We start from the raw sequence: 23,320 nt of genomic DNA on the forward strand, positions 1-23,320 counted from the left end.
GCCATAAATTTCATATTCAGTTCTGTCCCATGCTATACCCCCAGGTATTGGATTGGCTGTGATGTTCACTGATGATAGTTCTCTTTTCTCGATGTGAGAGGATCTGTGAGATTTTAGGGACCAAGTTGATGATCTGACTTGCTGCGTCCATTGTACTATATTTTCCATCAATGAATTTACCCAAGTATAAAACCATGATGAGCCAAAGCAGGAGGAAAAGTACACCTAACAGTCCAAAATTCAATCCATGGTGAAATCAGATATGTTTCTTTTAGTTGGTGAAAAAGCTTGGTTATTTTTTCTTTGAAAGTTTTTGTTGCTGGCTTGTCTCCATGTTCACGTGATAAAATAGCCAGATGAAGTTCTGTCAATTGATGGGATTGCTTCCGGATTATCATTGATCTTTGCATTTTCTTTTGTTACATTTGCACAGTCTGAGGCTACATCGTTGTAGATTGATGTATCATCAGGAATTGTTGCAATTTGGGTTCCAAGAGGCACCAGTTCCATGGCTTTGTTGCATAGTCCGTTTTTATTTACTGCAGGTTTATCGAATGTGATTAGTCTCTCAGTTTGAACCTCTTGGATTGTAGCAAAGTTTGGTCTTCTGCTATTTCTTGGTAATCCACTGGGCCTGCTATTTATTATCGGCCAAATGTTTGTGGTTTCACCAGGTCGATGGAAACAGTTCTGTTTTCCTTTTTACAAGCAAGTGGCGGTAGTACTACTGATCTTGTTCCGCTGACAGCTAGGACAGGTACTGCTTTTCTGTAAGAAGGTCCAAATTCCTTCTTCACCGCAATCTTTTCTCTGACCAGATCCCCAATCTTTGGAATCCAGACAGGTCTTGCTGAGACAGGTGGTTCTTCAGTGGTTGTTGGCTTAAACTTTATGTTACTTATACTCTTTCTTGTTTCATTCAAGTCCTGTAAAATAGCCAAACGATCTTTGATATCAAAAGTTTTTTCTTCTACCACTGAAGTTCGACGATCCAGATCCTGGATAATCATTCTAGTACCAAACAAAAGTTCGTACGGACTGATACCTCCTAGAGAATTTCTTGGCATGTTATTAAGACTATGTTGGACACTTATTAGATGTTTGACCCACCCATCACCCGAACCTAATACCCTTGCTGTTATAGATTGCTTTATGTCACTTTTTTTCTTTCAACTACCGCATTTCCCTCAGGATGGAAGGGAGAAGAGTACTGCAATGCAATGCCCTTGCTGGTCATGACCTCTTAGTAAGCTCGAGAGCTAAAAGCAGGACCCTGGTCAGAATGTAGCATGCCAATTGCGTATGTGCCGATAAAGACTCGCAAATCTTTTATAACAGTTCTGGCGTCAGCCGAGCGCTGGGGCCACATCCAAATGAATCTCGTGCAGGAGTCCACTGCGACCATGATATATTTATGGTTGCCATCCCTTTGTAAGGGATCACAGTGGTCCAGGTAAACACACGATAATGGTTTATCTGAGATTAGAAGGGGCATCTGCGCTGGTCGTTTCACCGTTGATACTTTCATTCTTTGGCATATTTCACATTCTAGAACATAGTTCTTAGTTTGTTTTCTCATGCGTGGCCACCAATATCTCTGTTTTAATAACGCTGTTGTGGCGGAAATACCAGCATGTGCAGAAGCTAGCCCTTCGTGTGCCGCTAAAATAAGTCCTAATCTGTGTTCCATGTTTGGAATTGCCCTATCCCCCACTCCAGGGATTCGAGCAAATGGAACATTATTTGCATCAGTTATGTATGAGTATTTTACTGGAAAGCCTTTCAGGAGTGTTTTTTTATAATCTTTTACTGAAGCACTGACAGCTTGCATTATATCGCTGTCTATTTTTGTTTTTGACCGGGTGATAGCAGCTACGGAAGCCGTTTGCACAGCTGCCTTCGCGGCTTCATCAGCCAATGAATTCCCCGAAACGTGAACGCCATCACGTTAATGACTCAGTGTATTTATCACGTGAGTCTTTTGTAGTTCTTTCTGCAGAAGAACTACTTGTTCCCAAAGCGTTTTATGCTTTATTGTGGCGCCTGTGTCATCTTTGTAACCGTTTTTGCTCCATGTCTGCATGTCACTGTTGTATGACTTGACGCAGTAATGTGAATCTCACACTATTAGTGTGGGGAATTCGCGATCGGCATTTTCAAGCGCCATCTTTTTTTTTTTGGGGGGGAAAACCTTTATTGCAGCATTCATGAAATACAAGGATGGGCCTACAACCGCAGGGGCCGGCCGCTGAACCGTAGCAAACCTTGACGTTTCATAGCATTACACAGCTCTTCAGCCGACAACCCTGAGGTCCGGCATCGATTCAGGATGGATAGTGTATCAGGACTCATTGATAAAGCACAGGATATAGTAAAGGTCTTCTTTTTTTTTATATTGAAATGATCGGATCAGGTGCCATATATTCTAACAACAGGATACGGAGGGCAGACCAGGGAAACAGGATATATGTGTGGAAACAGCCATTTGTGGGTCTCTGGCGCGAATGCCTATATGTCATTATAAACAATAAAACAGTATACATGTTTGTGACCGCCAGTCCTCAGGGCCCGCCCGCCCAGTGAAACGAGTAACGAAAAAACATGCACACTAATTTCAGAACACAATGAAATCAGAAGAAAGCACAGACCATACCGATCCTAAGGAAATATGGGAAGGGAGAAAAAGGCCATAGAAAACAAAAAAGGAAAAATAAACCCCCCCCCCCCTCCAACCCCCCACCCTGCACCCCTGCCAATGGCTATAGTCTGACCCCACTAGCAGCGTGCCTGTCGCCCTATTAACCTAAACCCTAAAAGAAGGGGAAAGAAGAAGAATGGAGGAGGGCCTAATCATACGGTGTTCCCGGCCCCTTGGCTCCCCCGCCAAGACACAGACACCCCCTACAGCCAAGGACGGATGTGAAGCAACTCGTACGAAAATCAAGAGGGGGCATCGTGATACACCGTCTAGCTTCCATTATTAAACAGGTCCAAATCAAACTTCCATTACCAGTGTTCCAAGCCAGCTCAGTTCAGTTGATTCAACCTTGACCCTTTCGAAGCATCACACGAACCCTCCCAGGCAAAACCCCAGGGGACAAAAACAAGTCATAGATGAGAGGGAAAGCATCAAAAGTCAATCCATTACCCCCGGTGGCTAGTGACTCCAAGAGGTCTTCACGCGCGGAAAATTCCCCTCTCCAAGTTGGACTGTCCCGATAGTTCTTGCCCCGGAATCGTAGAACATCCAGAGAAGGGGGATACAGCCACAAGATGGGGGAAGAGTTTACAACACAGTTGTCCGGGGGGGGAACGCCTTCTAAGACCTCCGAAGTTGATGATGATGAAGGGCACTGTGACACACTTGTGGTCCAGAGGACAGCATTTTCCTGGGCGCCATCTGTTGAATCCGACATTAACACCACACTCGATCTTGCGCGGGGTCCTCGCCGGAAGCCAAAATGGCCGCGGCTTGAGGGGTTGTTGTTTGCTGGTTTGACCGTAAGGCAGGGTCCGGTACTTCGAACAGGATCCCAGTCAGACTGACATCCATTTTAGCCATTAACACAGTCGCTTGCGCGTGAAACGCCCAAATTTCTGATAATATCATTTCCAGCGTCGGCCCAGTCGCCGGTCGATCCACTATACCACATGCAGTCGCAGTCGCAATCGACTCCCCGGGTGACTCAGGCATTTTCGGGGGGGACAAGCAGGATACTGGGGGGGCAGGCGTAGACAGCGACCAGTGGTTATCCACAGCCGGGAGAACCCGGCGCAGCACCGCAGTCCGGGGTCCCGACCCACCGAACCCCGGCTAGAATCTATACCAGGTCCGCGGTACAGGGATCCCCACACCCAATCAGCAGCAGCAGGTCACTTCTTTCACAACGCTCGGCACGGAAAACAATTGTCACCAAATTCGGGCGTAACCAAAGTCTCCATGTCGGTAGACCGGACCCTGCCAGGGTCTCTCAGCCGATGTTGTTGAATTGCAACCCGGCCTTACAATTACTCGAGGTCCCGGCTTCACCGCTGGAACAGGCCACGATCTTCAACTCGACGTAAGTCCATGAAATCAAATGATAAAAGCTTGGGGATTTCACCACCGGAGCGAGGAACACTTCATCCAGGTGGAGGCTGGGTGTAGAATCAGGATATCGTACAGGATCTCGCGGCCTCAAGCGCCATCTTTAAAGATCTTATTTCAGCTCGCTGAGCTGAACAGTTTCTGAGTGATTCAGTTTTGGTAATTATCGGTTTGAATTTACGAGAGCGCCAGCGACCTTTAACAATTGCGCACGCTGCATTGTAGGATTTTTTCTCTACATCGTAATGGTGTGCAAATCTGTCCATATAGATTACACAGGTATATTGTTAGAGAGGTAGAATTTCGATTGGCAGAGGATATTCTTCTTCGTATTCTAGATCATCTAGTTTTTTCATTTTCGGGTCAAAATAGTATTTCATGTCTTCTGTAGCAAGAGAATTTTCCCATTGTATCCATTTTGGATCTAATGCCACTGCATTCAGATTGCGTGGACTTGTTAATGCCTCAAGGGCTGATTCTGCTGTATAAACAGTTATTCTCTTACCTTAGGCTAGGGCTCTTTCTCTTGCTACAGCAGTTTGAACCGCTGTCAAAAACATTTCTGTAGAGCTGAATTTCATTTCACCTTGAGTGTACACATGTGATTTGTAAGCTTTAGGTACCGTTTCTCCCTCAGAGGTCAGGTATGTGAATCCACATCTTCCTGGGATGACTCTGATTACAAGGTTGCGTATGTTTTCGCGTGTTTGCAGTTTTGTTTTAGTTAACATGTCTCTCTGTAATGATTTCAAAATTTCTGTGTGTTTTGGAGTCCAATGTATTGGTTTGAAATCAGGTTAGATGGGCAATTCTTGACTTTTTAAAGTTGAATTTGTAACCATCTGATACAAACCCAAGAATTATGGTGTTCACTCTTTTTAAGTGAGTCTCCAGGTCATCGTCTGTAAGATAGATGTCATCGACATATAATAATGCCTCATCATCATATATTTGTAGTAATTCTGTTACCCTTGCTGAGAATAATCCTGGGCGATTCTTGAATTCTTGAGTCGGCAAAATTGTTTTTGCGAACCAATTATTGAGAAAGCGGTCAAATACCTGCTTTCAGGTGCAATGTTTTGACAGAAGAATCCATTAGAGATATCTAATGTTGTTTTATATTTTTTGCGCACAATGTTGTTCATTAGTGCTGCACTGTGTGAATTTTGTACTGCAAAAGTTTTGCAGCAGGAGTTTAAATGTCTGTAGTCCAAAACTAGCCGATATGAATCGTCTGGCTTGGAGACAGGAAACAAAGGATTGTTCATTTGTGAGGTGCATGTTTCAATCACCCCTTGATATTCAAGTTGATCTAAGATCTCCCTGACTTGCTTTTTAGCTTCTTGTTTAACTGGGTTCTGACTTTGTGCAGTGGTTTGATTTTTTAACTGGATTTTGTGGTGAGGAGAGTCCTCATCCCATTCTACATGATTTTTGTATAATGCAGGGGCTTGGGCCACTGCCCATTTTCTTGCGAATGTGTATTTTTTATGAATTAGAATATGATTTGAGAAGGCAGGCATAATAATTTCTTCGCCATGAGGGCAGTCCCTGACAAACTCTGGTGGCCAGTCTTTTTCAGCTAACAGGATGTCATAGCCTTTAGAAAGATTCTCCCAAAAGAGACCTTTTATTTTCCTAGTTTTATCTCCCTCTATACGTAATGTTATTTCATATAGTTTATGGGGCACCCTAACTCGCGTGTCTGCAGTTTCCACCTGAATGTATTCAATCGTGTCCACTGTCTCCAGAAGATTCATCAGGATCTTGCGAGCTATGGTCCCTTCTGCTGCGCTGTCTAGCATTGTCTGGGCCCACTCTCCGTTTTTCAGTTGTGTCCTCAGAATCCTCGGCATGTTTAATTTTAATACTTGCTACCTTCTTTCTGGGAAATTGTGATTTTTTACTTTGATGAGCAGGTTCTTTGTCTTTGGACTTGACGTGCTCTTCCTTGTGTTCTGACCGTCCTCTTCTTTCCGATTTCTGTGAGGAAGTCTGAAAAGAGCGAGAGGGACGTGTATCAATATCTTGATATCTATCAGGTTTTTTCAATGTATCCCTATCTCTAAGATTGTATCTTTTCTCAGAGGGTTCCCTTTGGGGAGACTTGCCTCCTTGGCAAGGAGATCTTTCTCTCCGTTGAGGAGACCTTCCTCTGGACTGGAATCGTTTTTCCTTGGGAGTGGATTGTTTATTACCATCCCAACTCTTTTTTGGAGTATTTAGATTATTTTTAATAAATGTTTTTTCAGGATTTTCAGTTAATTGGTGTGTTATTGGTTTCCCACCCAAACTATCTCTTCCTAGCTCTTCATAGGATTTTTCTATGATTCTGGCAAGTTCAAATGGTTGGTCTGTTATATCGGTCTCCTTCAATTTCTGGCGGATTGCCACACATGCTGCTTCTCCTTTTATGTTGGCTAATAATATAGCCGAGACCTGCTTAAAGTCTTTTAGTAATTTCATACCCAGAGTTAAAGCGGGTTCTGGACCGTATTCTTTCTGAATTTGTGTTAGTACATCTGGTATGACCGCCATAGACGGACCACCATGTGTTTTTGTGTAGATGGAAGCAAAGACCGTGCCCCAAGTGTCACAGTCTTCCACATGTGGTGCGACCCCCATTGGGAGGCAGATAGTAAGAATTCTGTGTTTTTCATGAGCTGTAGTATTGGGAAATACTGCCTCTGAATTATTTTTTGAGCTACCCAGAATGGAATTTGTTCCCGTTTTATGGGTGTTTTACCAAGACATGATTGTATGTTCTGTGGTGTAATTTTGTTTGTATTCCCCTGATGAGTGGTCAGTTGTGGGATGTTAATTGCTGATTGGACTGTTAAAGTCCGCATGACATATTACACCAATTGTCTATGTATTTTAATTAAAAGTTTTAGCTGAGCTAAAAGTTCCCGGACCGACATTTTATTAATGTCTGGGTGTGGTGTGTAGCTGGCTAGAACCGGTCATGTGGCTCCTGGTCTACCTAGTGGACCGTGCCTGGTGATGTGATTTTGATGTTTTAAGGCGCCTTTAAACCAGAGCAGGTGCTCTTGGTAAGTTAGTGGGATTTCAACGTCCTCGAAAGGAGTGTATATATCCGGAGGTTCCTCTACTTTGTAATAGTGGAAATCTTTTGTCACAGCGTGTGCTGCTGGAAAATGTATCCATGAATAGAATACCTCTGTCTACCGATATTCATGTGCCTCTATCACGAATATGACCGTACCACCACTTGGTGATAGTCCATTCTCTATAAGTTTAAGAGTTATAGTTCTTCTTATATTGACCGGAATGATTATAGCACCCGGGTCATTTTCTTGGATGGTTGTGTCATCCGCTAAGAGTCGAGCTGCTAATGCTTCTCTATCTCTTTCTTCTTCACTTCCCCCATTTTACTGGAAGAAAGTTTTTTGTTGCAGAACAAGTTTCAAGGAAACAAAGATTAGGTGCACAATATTTTGGGTCACTGTATCCTTCAACGTTGACTGAACCAAAAACTAATACATAGGATTCTCATCCTACTAAGTTCCGGCGGATATTAACCTTTCACCCACTCCAGACGTCTATTGAAGTTTTTACGGGAGAAAGGGGTCTGTGTGAAAAGCACGACTGAGTGACTCTAGTGTCTTGCGTTAGATTATCGCCTTACCAAACGTTGGGCGCCATGTAGTGTAGTTCCTATATTCCCAATAAGCTCTGCGCATTGGAATACCATAAACAGCAGTGTAGACGTAGGACTGAGGTCATCTAGGTCTCTACTGACTATGTTAGACTTAATTCGTTTTGCCAGCTAGCTCAGAGGTCACTAGAAACTTTCTTGAATGTTCAGGAAAGGGTTAACCGTCCTGATTTAGACAAGAAGGGATTAGTTTCTGCCAACCGCATAAACATGACAACTTTGCTCCCTCAGAATAAAGAGTGTATCTCTAGAGTCGTGTGAAAACAATAGACAGCTATTTCACTTAGTCAATCGTGCATGCTTAATTTCACCAGAGTGCAGAGAAATCAGAGAGACGGGCGTTTTCAATAAAAGGTGTTATTTTATTGAGCAGTCTTCTTTCTCATGCAAGAGAAATGAATTGCCACAATTGCAATACTTATCATAAAGTAAAGTGCGTACAGTAAAAGTAGTATTATGAAATAATACTGTAAAAGCATTGATATGGTTTCTTAGCCATATGATACTTTAAAAATGGATAAAATATATACATACATAAAAACATTGACTAACAAACTCAACTGGTGCTTCTAAGATACGTCTACCCCAGTGTACCTGACCTAAGCCTAATACGTGGGAAGGAGTAAGTAAGTTGCAGTTTTAAGTTAAGTTAGGTTTTTGCCAAGTATCGGAATCAAGAATTCTCTTCACGGTTTTAATCAGCTCCATACCTTGGTTATAGAATGAAGGAGGTCTTGTATCTCGCTTCTCAGGACTCGATCTCCCAGCAACCCGCGAGGGTGACTTGGGAACACAGGAGCTGGATTTCTCGGCGTGAGAAAAGGCAGCTTCTCCAGTGCGTCAAAAGGGAGGGGCAGCTTCCTTCGGCTCTCGCATCAGCTGGGCTAAGGATAAGTAGATAGCTGCTCTGCTCCACACCACCGTGTGTTTGCTTAATGCAACTTTGGTATATTTATAACTGAAAGGTGTCGGGTTTGACGTAAGGTTGGACATAAGTCGTCACTAAGAACTAACAGTTCTTTCTGGACTCCAGGAGTTCTTGTGCAAATCAAAACAAAAGCAGGGGGAATTCCCGGGCTGCTGGAGGCTTGGTTTGTTTAAAGAACGCGTTGTGCTTTCTAGGAGTCTATGGGAGTAGCTTTGCCGTGTTTTGGACTGCATGGGCTATTACTAAATATGGATATGATTCTTATGCCTTTATAAGGATACTATTTGTTATAACCACATAAGGGCATGAATCGGGAATATCGAATTAGGGTTCTAGATAGAAATACAACAACGCCGACGACAGATGCAGAGCCGCAGACGACGCCTACTGACGAGCAGGGTTACTGCTACGCAAAACTTTCCGGATCCAGTCTGACGCCTGGGGATATTCTAAGGTAAGGAATCTAACACTAACCTGTTTCTTTCAGATAGTGCACCATAGAAATGGGAAAAAACTTGTGATTACGTTGCGCTTTTGGATAATGGGATGTACGAAGCGGTCTCCTCCTCCACAAAGCTACAGAAATCCTTGGGGACCTACAGCATATGTGTGACATTAAATGAGGAATCTCTGGGGATTTGGTGAGCTCCAGGGATAAGGCAGGGTGCAATTGTCAGCCCTAAAGTGCTGGGACCTGTAGCCATGCTTTTAGTCGGCCATGACAAGTACAAATCAGGCAGACATTACTGCCACCAAATTCTTCTTGGCAAGTTTGGCCAACCATTTGCAACGGGGACACATCCACCATCTAACTGACACTAAGCCTACCTCTCCTACTGCATTGTAACTGTTCGCTGGGAGGCAAGTGGCATTACCGTGGCAGGAAGAGATAATTACTCTTTCCAAGGATAAAATCACGTTTTTTGTGCTGCATTTAATGGCTTGGAAGCATACTACTTTTATAAATAGAAGTAATTGCATTGGGAGTCGTTACTGCTGTAAGCTATGCAATTTTTTATACACAATAATTTAAGCAAAAATGTATGTAAATGATCTGAATTGGAATGAATAGATTAATAGTTGGTACTAATATATCCATGATGTGCTGCTAATTTCAGGGTAATTCTACTACTGAAAATTCAACGCAATACCACTTAATTCGTTTTAACCATACAGAATGTTGCGTTTTTGTTAGGGATGATTTGTCACAATCCGTTACCTTGCAATTAATATTCAGCAGGCCTAAAAATGTAGCATTCATCCCTAGGGAAGCAAGATAGCTAAAGAAGCACCAGCATGAAGCATTGTGGATTCACAGCATACGCTGTGCAACAAATTAGGTTATGGAAGTCTCTGAATCAGCTTCAACTGCCTCCTTGAACTCGTTGTTTAGGTGCTGCTTTCTTTAATTATGTTTTTATTTGAGACAATTTACTTTTTGTTAAATCCAGCCGTACTCTGCAGTACGTTGAAATAGTGCTCATGCTACTATCCCGTAATGCTAGACCTGATACTTTATTGTACTACATATAGAAGTCTTGGGGGTTTTTATTCGTCTGTGGATCTCACGTATATTAGATTACTGTGCCCGTTGTGGGTGGAATTGCAAATGTAGTATCACTTTCTACTGTAAAAGAGAGAGGGAAGGAACGGTTCCTACACACAACAGCGGAGAGCAGGGGAGACTGTAAATGCGAAAATCGACAAAAAGCCATCTTATTACTTTAAAACATATCGCAATTTAAAGTGAATTGAACCATTTCACATCACCTTTTTGTTTAATACCCCAAAAAACACTGGCAATAGACCAGTTCATATGAAATCAAAATTAGTCCACAACTTCTTTGACTACGTAATGTTTTTAATTTATAGTACATTATATAAACTGAATATTGCGTCTCTTCCAGACGAGTACAAGTAGATAAGACAGCAATATTTAAACCCCACTTTTTTCTTCTTATTTGTAATTCTTTTTAGTTTTTGACATCATTACAAATTAACAAAATGCAACAAATGAGTAGACATTTTGAGCATTTACCCATACAAAACTGTCTAGTATGAGTTCCACAATTTAAACCTTAGTTTCAGCGACTACTAATTTTCACTTTGTATTTATAACTTTTGAATGTGCGAGATGAAGGTGCATGGACGCCCCCTTGGGTCATGTGTTGTTTATGCTTATTGTTTTGTGTCATGGGTGTTTATTTCTGCGATCAGGTTTACATTAGGACTATTGTTTGGTAGATTTAAGTCGTCAGATTAAGTGTGTTTTTTGGGACCAATAAACCCTAGCTTCTTTCTAATCAACACTGAAAATATTGAGCAGGATGTGTTCCGCAGTGAAAGAAAGCCTGCCCTCACCCTTTCAAGAAAAATACAGGATATTATTTGACAGGATTCGGGGAGCACCTTAAGCTAAACATGAGGCATTATGTTGAAGGGCAGTGCCAAAAGGGGTTGAGGTGAGGCAACTACTCATCCTACATCAATATCATTATTGTAGACAACCATGGGGAGTCTTTCATTGGCTACCACTGTTCCGTACCTTATGGGACAGGTAGGACACAGAATTCACAAATGGAGACACTGCTGCAGTGCATGTGATGCCAAATAAGAAAGACACAATAAAATATTAATTGGAAAATATTTGAGAGACCTATTACCAATACACTTGTTTATAATCTTCTCTACAAAAGAAGTAGTGCCCTGTTTTTCTTAACAAGTGCTTGTAGAAGTATTTGCGGTTTCCCATGCCTCATAAATTTCGGTTTTAAGACCGCGTATTTCCCTGTGATCTACCTTATCTGTTCCTCCGTCACCAGCACTACTTACCTCATCACTGTGACAGAACATGGGCGTGAAGACGTTCTCCAAGAGAGAAAGAACGTGCTCGTAGGCTTCAAAGAGGCACGGCATGGTCTGGAGCTTCACAACCTCGCTACAAGGACCATCTGAAACTGTAGGGGGGAGAAAGGATGTTACATTCTATTATTGTACACAGTAAGGTTTAACTCAAAACTGCAAGAGTTGTGCTGCCTCTCGTGCGAAGATCTGAAAATACAGACCTGATATTCCAAAACTGCCTAATACTGCACAGGAAGCGTTATAGGACTATAATCCCCATTTCAAACACACATTTATTTCACTCCAGCAACAATACGCAATTTATGCATGCACTATGTACACTTTCAAAACATGCATCTGTAATGGAGGAGGTGAGGCCATCAAATTACTACTTTGGCAACATTATGAGTTACAAAGTGAAGGGAAATCAAGAAAAGCATTTGTAAAACCAATACACCTGGTCTTTCTTTTATAATCGACAGCAAAGAGTTTCTCACACACATGGCTATAACATCCTTCCTCCAACACACCTAATGCACTTATCCAAACAAAAATATAACGGCAGTAATTGAAGCAGTGGTGGAGTTAGCTGTGGTTGTAGTGATAATTATAGTATTGCCAGTAATATCGGTGACAGCACTATTGGTAGTGCTGGTGGGAGCAAAAGGGGTGGTGGTGATTGTGATACTGGAATGGTTTCAGTGGTGCTGATGTGGTAATGATAATGGTAATGTGAGTGAAGATGATGGTAGTCTTAGGGGTGGTATTAGTGGTGATAGTTGTATAGCGTAAGTAGTTATGACCGCAAGGATATTGGAGGTGGTGCCAATAGTGGTTATGGTGTTGGATATGGTGAGGAGAGTGCGGATTGTGGCGGCAGTAGTCACAGCAGTGTATGCAACAAATGTCTAACACTCCTCCTTGATAAGCCTTCGGCTGCTCGACCATACTGCCACAAAAAGAGCACCTTGGGATCATTAAAACAAGCCCTCTCCAAAGCAAACCCAAATGAATTGCTATGTGAACCCAGTTTCCTCTAAGGTGTCTGGGTCTCATCCTTCCTGCTTCCGGAGTATAGGCAATACACTTCCATGCCTACTAAAACAACCCCTCCCCCATCCCATGTTCTGCACATGGACAGCGCAGAGCTTCCAAAATGGAACCCACAAGTCTCCATTACTCTGCTTTACTAATACTTACAATGTATGTACGGCACTGGCCATAAACACATACACGTACCACATACTCATAAGGGATACCTAGACGTTCTTCACAATCTACTTTTTTTGGTATATTATCTAAAGAGACAGATCCCTACAGTGCATAAATGAGAAGAAGCCCAGTGCCACAAAAACCTAAAACAAGCCAACTAAACTGGTCACCATAAAGTGCAAAAGTCCCATTGCAGTGCTGTTTCATTTTACGAAGGTAAAGTAATTTGTGATTGAATTTTATATTACACCTGGCGAACAGCAACACTCCTTAAAAACCATTTCAGAAAGTGTTTGTTTTCAAAGTGAAATAGACTTCAAAAACATCTTAGTCTATATACTGTATTCCATTACAAAACTGTAGCTGTGTTTCACTCTTTAAATCACCTATCATTTCTTACGTGCTTAAGCACTAGGTTAATTTACTATTTTAACTCGATTACAGGATTTATGTGGAAGTGAAAACTTGCGGTGAGATATTTATGTATAGTTGAGTGGTTGACTATTTCGTGTTTTCACATGCCACATTCTAGAATATGCAGTAGAACAGTATGTGTTGTGAAGGACTTGATTTGCTTTGCTACTTTTTACCCAATTGTCGAGTGACGCCCCTTGCTCACCTGCAGGAAGTCTTCAGGGGAGCATTGTGCCGATGTAATCATGTAGCGTGTGGCATGAAAAACTAGGGTCAGCTGCTCGATCTTGAAGACATTCACCACATCAGTTTGGGGAGGCTTCCTTTTTCGAGTGCCTCTCCAGGCTGTTCTGCGGACACAGCCTTTGTGTAGAGTGATACTCATTTAAAAAGGGTAGCCTCCAGCCTGGAGTACCCACAACAGAGACACATCTGCACCTGGATTACAACAGCCACACATACACAGATAAAGAAGAGGCAAAAGGCTGGTCTCACCTAAAGCATGCTTCTCACTTTGAACAATGGAGACTGCAGTACCACTCTTCACCCTCATCATCTACTGAGTATACTTATCAGCAGCAACTCTCAGCAAAAAAACTCAATTCAATTGGTATGTGAGCCCTGTCTCGTCTGTGGTGTCTGGGTCTCGTCGTTCCCGCTTCAGGAGTATCGACAATACACTTCCACACCTGCTAAAACAACCTTCCCCCCTCCCATGTTGTACACATGGACAGCGCAGGGCTACCGAAATGAAACAAAAAAGTCTCCATTACTCAGCTTAATTTATACTTACAATACATGTCCCGCACTGGCCATATACACAGACACTAACCACATAAACTTAGGATGCTAGCACTGTAGGAAGGTGGATATCTGACTAAGGTTACCCCCAAACTTTTTGCCTGGTGTTTAGCTGGTTTTTGACATAGTTGGCATGGGATCCTGCTATTCAGGGCCCCAGGCTGATTGCTCTCTCCTTAAAATGGACTCCATGTACCTTAGGTGCATACACAATTGGAACTGGTTCACCTTATTGGCCCCTGTAACAGTGTACCCTAGGTACCCAGGGCATAGGTGTTTCCAAGGCCTACCAGGGGCTGCAGCATGTATTGTGCCACCCCTGGCCTGGCCTCCATATTTGACACAACTGGCTGATCACTAAGCTGGGGTAAGTTGGTGTAATCACCTCTTACTTAGATATAGTATCCCTATATCTAACCTTAACTGGACACATATGTTCCTATCAGCCACTCCTATGGAAGGCCTCATCAATCCTGGAGGCAGAGTGCTTGGAAATATGTGAGATGGTGCTCTAGCATGAGCTGAGCCTGTCTGCAGCTGTTGGGAACCACTCCCTTAGCTGTTCCGGGATATTGCCATACCATATACTCTTAAGTGCATTATAATCCTCGCGGTTATTTGCTATCTTTGGTTTGGCTTTATCAAAACATGTCGAGTAAGGTGTCATACGAATTGGAATACTATCCCCTCGACAGTTCTGTCGACGGGGATAGCATTCCACCCTTCTAGAGGGACACAACATGTGTGTAGCCTTAACCCAGGTTAAAGTTAACCAGAGCCTCAGCATCACAAAATGGATGCTGCCACCACAGACACAAGTCTGACCTCCTGCTGCTGGGAGTCCTTCCAGCGAGGGATGCTTGGACAAAGGGTTTCCTGCCTTGGGAGGTGCGAGCACCACCCCAGACAGGGTTTTGTGTATTGGGTAGGACAGGGCTGAATAGATTGAGACATGCCCGGGGCACACAAGGTGTCCCCGTGCATAAGCCAGTCCAAACCGGTCCTGGGACTTTCCAGACCCAGGCCTGGCGAGGAGCTGGACAAAGGAAAGGGGGTGTACCCGCCCCCCCCTTCCTGGTCCCACCCAGAGGAGGGACCTAGTAGGTGATCCACCCCTCAGATTGGGAATAAGAGTGGGAGCAGTGCCATTGCACAGCAGATCATCCTGAAATCAACTTTAAACAAAGAAGAAGACTGGACTTCGACATTCTGCTGCACAGAAGACTGAAGAGAATCTCCCTTGTGGCCTAGGAGTGGCCCCCCTGTGAAAGCAGGTACCAACCAGCGAATCGATGTCTGCTTTGCCGCCGCCTCCCGCCGGAGCCCGAGCCCGAGCCCGAGCCCAGAGCCTGACAAGACCCAGACTCCCAGACTTCTCACAGTCCGATCCACAGTCCCTGCAAAGAAGGGACCCGTGGAGGCACCGAGAGACGTGGGACCGGACTTCTTGGAAGACACCCGAAGAGCTGACTGCGCAGCATCAGAGGCATCCTCGACGTTGTGCTTTGGGGACTGAGAACCCCCACCACCCAGCAGCCCTTGCACCGAAGATCAGCCCCCCAGCATCTCCACGATCTGCGTGGGGCCCTTTTGCATTGTGCCACTCGACGCGCCATCCCGGCCACTAGCCACGTGGTCAGCGGCCATCTTGGCGACGAAACCGAAGAACTACACTGGGGGTCTGGTTGCTCCAGACTTGCCCTAGCTCCTGTAAAAAGGAGCACCCGCTCTGACCTTGCTGGTCCGAGTGATAAGCCTTTTTCGACTCCTGCGTGGCTTGCATTAGCCAAGGTCTGTTTGCACCGATCAAGTTGCCGACACCGCCAACAGCGAGAAGCCTGCGTGGGACAGCTCGTGACCGACTCCTGGACATCCTCGACCCCCGGTGTCCACGTGGCTGCAGAGAGAAGCTACCCCTCAACGCCTGTTTGCACCCGACATCGCCTGGTTCCAATCTGGTTCCACGGTAGTCACTGGCTAGTGACTTTGAACATTGTCCCCTCTGCTTTCAGGTCTTCACAACTTCAGATCCACCCTTGGATCCACCGGAACTCTTCACATAGAGCCGCCTGCAGCATCTTCAGCTCCAAGCACCATCGACCAGCGTGACGAAACCCGACACTACTTCGACCCTATGCACCCGCTTCCTGTGGGTGAGGTAACTCAGCTCCGCCGGTGGGCCTACACTGGTACACATCTCTAGGGCCTGTGTCTCAAGTTTCAGCTTTCTAGGTCACTCGGAAGGTTCCGAACTAACTAACTTTGTACTTTTTACGCACCATAGACTTTGCATTGGTGAGTGCATGCACTTTAAACACTGCACCCGAGTCCTGCGGGCCTTTCCCGACATAGTCACTGCTAGTCCCGAACAGCTCCAGCGATTCCCAAGGCCCTAGGCCTGTTTCCTTTTAGATTGGTATCTCTTATACCACTTTCTTAGTATATGGTTTAGGTGGCCCCTAGGGCTCATCCATATTGTGCAACTTTTGTGTATTTTAAACTGTCTTGTGTTTAACGCTTGTGCTTCTGTGCTCATAAAGAGTCCAGGGGATACTTTTAGTTAATAAATCTATATATATTTTCAATATATATCTGTGTGGTGTCCTTTCATTTGGTATTCAAGGGGGTTGTGTATGGTAATACAGCTGGCTTCACATGCCTTTTAGAGTTTAGCCTAAGACTGCTTTGTCCACGTTACTACTAGGATAACTGGTCTATAAGGTTGACTTACAACCAATCATCATAAGGGTTGCTTGGCATGGTACAAAGTGATCACTAGAATTAGTGAGCATTATATACCAGGCCAACTTCTCACAAGCACCAGCTACCTTTCATATCTACAGTTCCTCTGCTGAACCATAGGAGCACCCTAGAGTAGGAGTAGGTAACAAAACAACGTAAAAAAAACTCTGTACACTGGTGAGATGCTCTTAGCCAGTGCCAAATAACACATTTTTAGTGAGTGAGTGAAATAACATTTAATACAGAATAATGAAGGAAGATCATTAAATGAGACTTATTCTTTTTTCAGTGCCACCTCCCCAATGCAGCATATAGACCCTGTACCAAGTTTGGGATAATCTAGTATATGTTTAAAATGGGCTTGTGCATAGCAGGCTTGGGCTATTAATATTTAAATGATCTGCACAACCATACTTGCTTGTTTAAGCTCTCTGCCCTGGACATGGAAAATATAAATATATATATAAATTCTTTCAACAGCTTACTTTCTTAGATTGCTTGCTATCTCAGAAGGCCTTCTTATACTATATTCCGAAAACTCTGCATGAAAAATTTACTTTGAATTACGTCCCATTAATTCCTCTTTTCTTTCTTCTAAGTGACCTTTTCCTTACCTTCCATCCTCTTGATTTCTTCTAGAGTATACCCTCTTCTCGCTCTCATGTCTGTCTGTTTTAATCTCTTATTGTAATTATGAAAATGGTTCACACTTCATTTCCAAAATTGCAACCACGCGTTCTTTAAAACTCAAACCCTACAACTTAGCAATATCTAACCTTAGTCAGCTAATCTGTTTATCTCACCCATCATTTGTCTGAAAACATATCGCCCCCACGAACGATCAACCGTAACTGGCATTAATTTCAATCTACCACAAAGAAACTAGAGGAAACGCAAATAATTTTTTTCCCCCTTGATATGACTATTCCCAATAACCAACATTAACAATAAACTTGGGTTCTGGAGTAGCATGCTACTCGTTGTAAAGCACTTCCACGTATGGTCAGGGGTAGTAAGTGATGTATACATGCAATTACAAGTAGGCCAGAGAATAGCTAAATCTCGGCTCAAAGACCCCCAAAAATACAATTCTGCCTAAAATATTCAGACACATGCAATGAATAGGCCAAAATCTATTAGGCAGAAGAGCAAAAGCCTGAACATCCTAGTGCTGTAAAGTCTGCATTCAGATGAGTCCGACCTGCATCCTATTTCCCCACCCCCTTCAGCTCAGCAACACATTGGCACCAAATGGCTCAAAACACTTGCCTAATGTCGTATGCATATGTCCCCTAACTGGTATGCATTTTATAGACCACTCACCAAGCCTGTGCCATTCCTCAGTTTGATCTACTCTTGTCTCAAACTGTATATCCCAAAAAGTAGTTGCAAATAGTAACTAGTCTTTAAGCAACAAAAAGTGTATTTTACAAACCGACGTATGCTCTAATAGTTCAGTTTGCAAAATAAGGATTTACAGTTATTAATATTGTAACCTAACTAATTAATATTCATTAGGTAGGTCACAAATTACAACTCACTCCAATTGAACACAATCACTGGGATGATGGGCTGCAACGGTCAACAGACCATCAAGCATATGATTTCCTTTATATAAAGAAAACCTTTTTTTTAGGGCAGCCTGATTTCCTTAAATGGGTTTCATTAAAAAAAAGAAAGTTGAAGTGAGAGTTGCCAGTGGTCTTCTTAAACATGTAACCGTATTCACAAAGTAGAGAAGGTTCCATAGGGGGCACCTTCCTCTCTGCGAATATGTTACCACCCCAAGGTGGGTATGTAACTTTTCAATAGTTTATGACTGGAATCCCAGTGGGAAACCATTAATACAGTTGATACCTATTCAATATTTTGAAGGGACGCTCAAAGCATGCCCTTTGCAAATACCAGTATCCAGCTGCAAACCCATTTTAGGAATCAATAGATCTTTACAAACTGCTGAAATGGGTTTCGTACTTGGCCACACTTTTTAGCAATCCAAACTTCAAAGTGTTTGCGACTGCAAAAAGTTTCATACATCTGGTCCACAGTTCTGTCTACATTTATGGTTTTTTGGGGAAGAGTGTGTGCAATATTACAGTGTTAAAAAAGTGACAGTGCATTAGCTAAAGTGACTTTATGGCAAAACACACAAAAAAACAAGACAAGTTCTTAAATACACATTTTGAAATACAAATCAAGTGTAAGTTTTGAAACCATAAGATGCAACTGGCGCATTCAACATCTGGAATAGCCCTTGTTGCTTAAATAAAAAGTCATTTTTTTTAGTTTATTTTTTTCATACAACAAGACATTGGTGACCATCAATTGAGAAACACGGACCTTGAAAAAGTCTGCTTCAGACGAAACATGCCACCTGAACATCATATGAACACTTGCTGAAAACTTGTAGTTCTCACAGTAATTTCGGTTGCATTGGTGAATTACTGGCATAAAACTCCAAGATGACATATGAGCTGTTAGACTGTTTGTTTGGCAAGTAGGAGCTATTACTTGTTCTAACAGATGTTAAGTGCACCACTCCTATCTAATGGTTGAATGTTGATCATAAACTAGTGGGGCTACGATATATTTAACACCCTTAAGGTAGCAGGGTGTTGAGTACTGTACAGGGTGCGGAGTACTGTAAGCAGCACACTCTAAAAATTGTTCATCACTCCAAGTAGATAATTGGACCTACTAACCATAAAAAGTTTTGTTCGAGAGACGAGCGATTTATATATTCCACTGCTACCTTTGTTTGCAAGTTAAATTTTGCCCTTGCATACGCACTTAACAAAAAATGTCTCAACTTACTTCTTTGAATTGCTTCCACAATGTAAGGGTCAAATCGAATTTTGTCAATGCTCGAATCCAGACAATATGTCTTGTATATTTTGTTCACCTCTTCGTGCAGAGACTTCATTTCCTCTTCCGTTAATTCGGGTCGCAAAATTCGGTCATTGAATTCCTCTGAAAAAATAAAGAGAAACTTTTATATTCAATTAAGCATGTGGCATACAAGCTCTAAGAGGTTGCAGGTGTTTTGGTTTACTCATTCCCAATTTAGACTTTCTATCAGAAATGTTGTACAAAGCTTTGATATATATGGCTCAAAAGAAAAGGAAAAGTACTTTAAGAATAAAGGATTAGAAGCTCTGGTGGGCTCTGGGAATGAAAGTTCCCTGAGAGAATAAGGGTACTTTCCACTGGGTGGAGTGACCGGAAGAAATATTGCACAATGTGTGCGGAGAGGAAAGTGGTGATCAAAATATGGATTAATTTGCGGAGAGAGCAGAGGGCAGCAGTGGGTGTTTAGTAATGGGAGAGCAGCATAAGTTTTGAAGAAATCTGAGAGAAAAGACTGAATTGAGTGGTCACTCAGGAGAGGACTAAGAGCATGACAGGATTAAGTTTATTTAGCCCCTAATTATCCCAGTTTCAATCTGTATATCTTTTGTTCGGTTCTTAAATGCAAATCCAAAAAAATAATAATAAGCAGCATCACCTGTTGCGAAGGTCTGCCTACTACAGGGCCTCTCAGGCCCGTTTGGTTATTTTGGGGAGAAAACCACCTCGTGTTTTCGGTGCTTTAGTATTTGATTGACAGAGGAGAGTTAAAAATGGCAACTAACGCATGCAAGCAGTACTTGTGCACATTGTGAAAGTGTTATTAAAACACACCACTGTTCTATGCATGGACAGGTGCAACATGTGAGAACTCGTGGCCCATTCCTGTGCAAGCAATATATGATTATCTCCTGATATGCGCTATTCATAAAGCATTCCCAAATCACACTTGGATCAATTTTAGCATTAGGAAATGATTTTAAATGACCTCATATATCCCCTGACAGTAACTACTGTAATTTACAACACCTAAATCGATACTGTATTTCAACCAACACAAAGTTCTACTTTTTTCCTTTAACTGTAGTCAGCCTTAAAGTTAAAATAGGCTACTGGTATTTAACTTGGGGGATAAATGTGCAAAATATTCGTTACAGCTAAACCAAATCTCAAAGAACGCACGCTTGCCACAAAGCATACCAATATAATGAAGGCTCGCTAACTTAATTTGTATATATTGTTCCTGCCCCCAGTGATTGGTTAAATTCGGAGAAGGACTCCGGAATGGTGGTGCTAAAGTTGTGAGGAAGGGAGTGTTACCTGTTTGGCACACCATCATTATCTACAGATACATCTTTCAGAGCGAATAATCCCTTGAAGGTTTCTCTCACAGAAAATATTACCTCTTGCAGATCTTACTCCCCAGCCAGTGTCTCTCCCTGGAAATGACACCCCATACACATCTTTATATCATGGTCCATCAACTTCTGCAGAGCACTTCCCTGTGGTGTGTTAACCCCAAAATGCCTGTTCAATGGAACATGACCCAATCCGGTCTCTGTAGGATTGGGTCATGCTGATAATTCCTCCAGGGCACGTGTTCTCATCTATTTGCAACAACACACATTACCCACTGCAGAACTCCCTCAAGCACATTAAAAGAGAACATTGTTTCCCACATGTCTCATCCTACTAACATTATTCCTTGAAAACATAATGGCCACTTTTTAATGCTTCCCCTAGAAGACATAATCCTCTACAACTCATTCTCTCAGGGCACACAGCAATCGTGCACATTTCACAGCATTTCTACATCTTGCATATCTCTGCCACAGGACATCTCACCACCTTGACAGGTCACATATGAGACCCTATTAACAAAAGACATCTAAGATGCTCCTCATCTCTCTCCAGAGAGGCACCTGTCGGTACCTGCAGATCTCTTCCTAGGGTAACTAGCACCCATATAGAGCTTCCAACAGATTTCACTGCAGATTGTTTCACCAAGGTTTTTTAAACAACATGCAGATGTTTATCCCTGGGCACATATGATCCCTCATGAATCTCCCTCAGGTCATTTCACCACAGTCAATATCTCCCACAAAGCACATTTTATTTCCTGCAGGTCTCCCATCATTGGCACATCGCCCGTCTTTAGCTCATTACATCCACCTCTGAAGATAGCTTTCTCCTAAGAATCGTATCCCTTATTTCTCTCCCAGTGCATATCCCTCTATCAGAGCGCTTTACCCCGTTCATGCCTCTATAGTGCATATCATCCTGCAGATCTCTATCCCATGGCACATCTGAGTCCTGCAAATCTCTTGCCGCAGAAACTTTACTTACCTACTTCGTATGTCTTAGATGACATTTTCTCATCTTTCAGTTCCAACTCAGATCATTTATTTCACCCTGGAGATCTTCCATCAAGAGTACGCTCTATGTATTGTAGATCTATCCCAGAGGGCATGAAGATCCCTCTCCCGGACTGCATCACCCCTGCAGGCTGACAGTTCTTATTAATTCAGGCTTTGTTGTCGCATTGTTTAACACCATGCCATTTAGTCAACTCTGCCTAGTGTGGCAACTCCTCTAAACTCATAGGGAAATTCAAAGACTATTGTAAGCCAGATTTCATAAATATGGTTTTCAATGGTAAGCAGGCTTCAAATAATGGACAAGAACATTAATAAACATGCGGTCTTACCCACTGAGAGGCAAAACTGTAAGACATGCACGGCTCCCTCCTGTTTCAGGAACTTCATGAATCGAAACAAAAGGTCCTGCTGCTCTCTGATCTCTTTGAGCTCCAGCTTCAGCACCTTGACAAAAGGTGCAATTACATGGTCACCACTATGGATTACTTAAGATTCAACATGTTCACTTCAAAGGCAGTTGCTTTTTTATCGATAGTACAAAAAAGGAGGCATATTTATGTATATATCTACTGAAGCTAAAATGTACCTGAAGGGAATAATTTCATTTTATTTACTTACCGACGGCTTTTTATTTTTTGGCTCGGCAAATTTCTGCAGGAACGGAATCAGGGGTGATGTTGGCTCAGAAGCCTTTTCAGGCTGCAAGAAGCACAAATGCTAAGTGAGACAGATGAACGATAAAATCAACAAAAATTAGATTTTTGTTATAGACCATCTACACCAAACACAACCTTGTCCCGGAGATCACAGTAAATAAGATCCCCCTACCCGCTGCCACTCTCAGCTCGTAGCGCAAACCCTGTTCAGTGAGAATATAACACTCACAACCACATCTTCCACTGCAGATCGTATGGTGCCCCATGGACTTTGAAGCCCCTTGGCATGTGTCAATTGAGAATCCCACCCCTGCCCACCAGTACAAGAAAACTCACCGGAGTATTGTCGATGAAGAGGAGCAGCAAGCGATTCACGGTGTCCTTCAAGGAAAAAAAAGAAGGAATATTGACATCAATGACCAAAGAAATCCCTAAACTCAAACTTCTAAATAAATTTGAAATGGGAATTCAACTCATGCAAGAGCACCTGAGTATGACTACATTAAGACCCAAGACGTTAGGTCTGTTGCACTTATTCTAAAAATGCCAGCATAAGAGCAGCAAGAAATAAATGAGAAACTCTCTTAAGATTGCGTTCTAAAATTGCAAAAAAACATGGAAGTAATGCTGCATCATGCTCACAAAGTATTTTAGCCCAGTTCAGAATCTCCTGCAATGAATCTTCAGGGTACTTTCCGTAGTTCTCCCGATGCAAGCAGCTGGGTAGGCAAG

At 42.8% G+C, this 23,320-nt stretch overlaps 1 protein-coding gene across 12 annotated transcripts in view; it reads right to left on the reverse strand.

The window, feature by feature from the left end:
• The window catches only part of SNX14 (sorting nexin 14), a 1,106,650-nt gene that overhangs the window by 366,970 nt on the left and 716,360 nt on the right, over positions 1-23,320 (reverse strand). For all 12 annotated transcript variants that reach the window (XM_086926583.1, XM_086926582.1, XM_086926579.1 and 9 more), the window contains 5 exons: positions 22,925-22,969; positions 22,551-22,631; positions 22,262-22,376; positions 19,522-19,677; positions 11,527-11,651 (listed from right to left, as the gene is read on the reverse strand). In XM_086926583.1, coding sequence (XP_086782709.1) covers positions 11,527-11,651; positions 19,522-19,677; positions 22,262-22,376; positions 22,551-22,631; positions 22,925-22,969 — 522 coding nt within the window. The remainder of the gene's footprint in view (positions 1-11,526; positions 11,652-19,521; positions 19,678-22,261; positions 22,377-22,550; positions 22,632-22,924; positions 22,970-23,320) is intronic.

This window comes from Lissotriton vulgaris, chromosome 6 (genome assembly GCF_964263255.1).
Source record: "Lissotriton vulgaris chromosome 6, aLisVul1.2, whole genome shotgun sequence".
Taxonomy (NCBI): Eukaryota; Metazoa; Chordata; class Amphibia; order Caudata; family Salamandridae; genus Lissotriton; species Lissotriton vulgaris.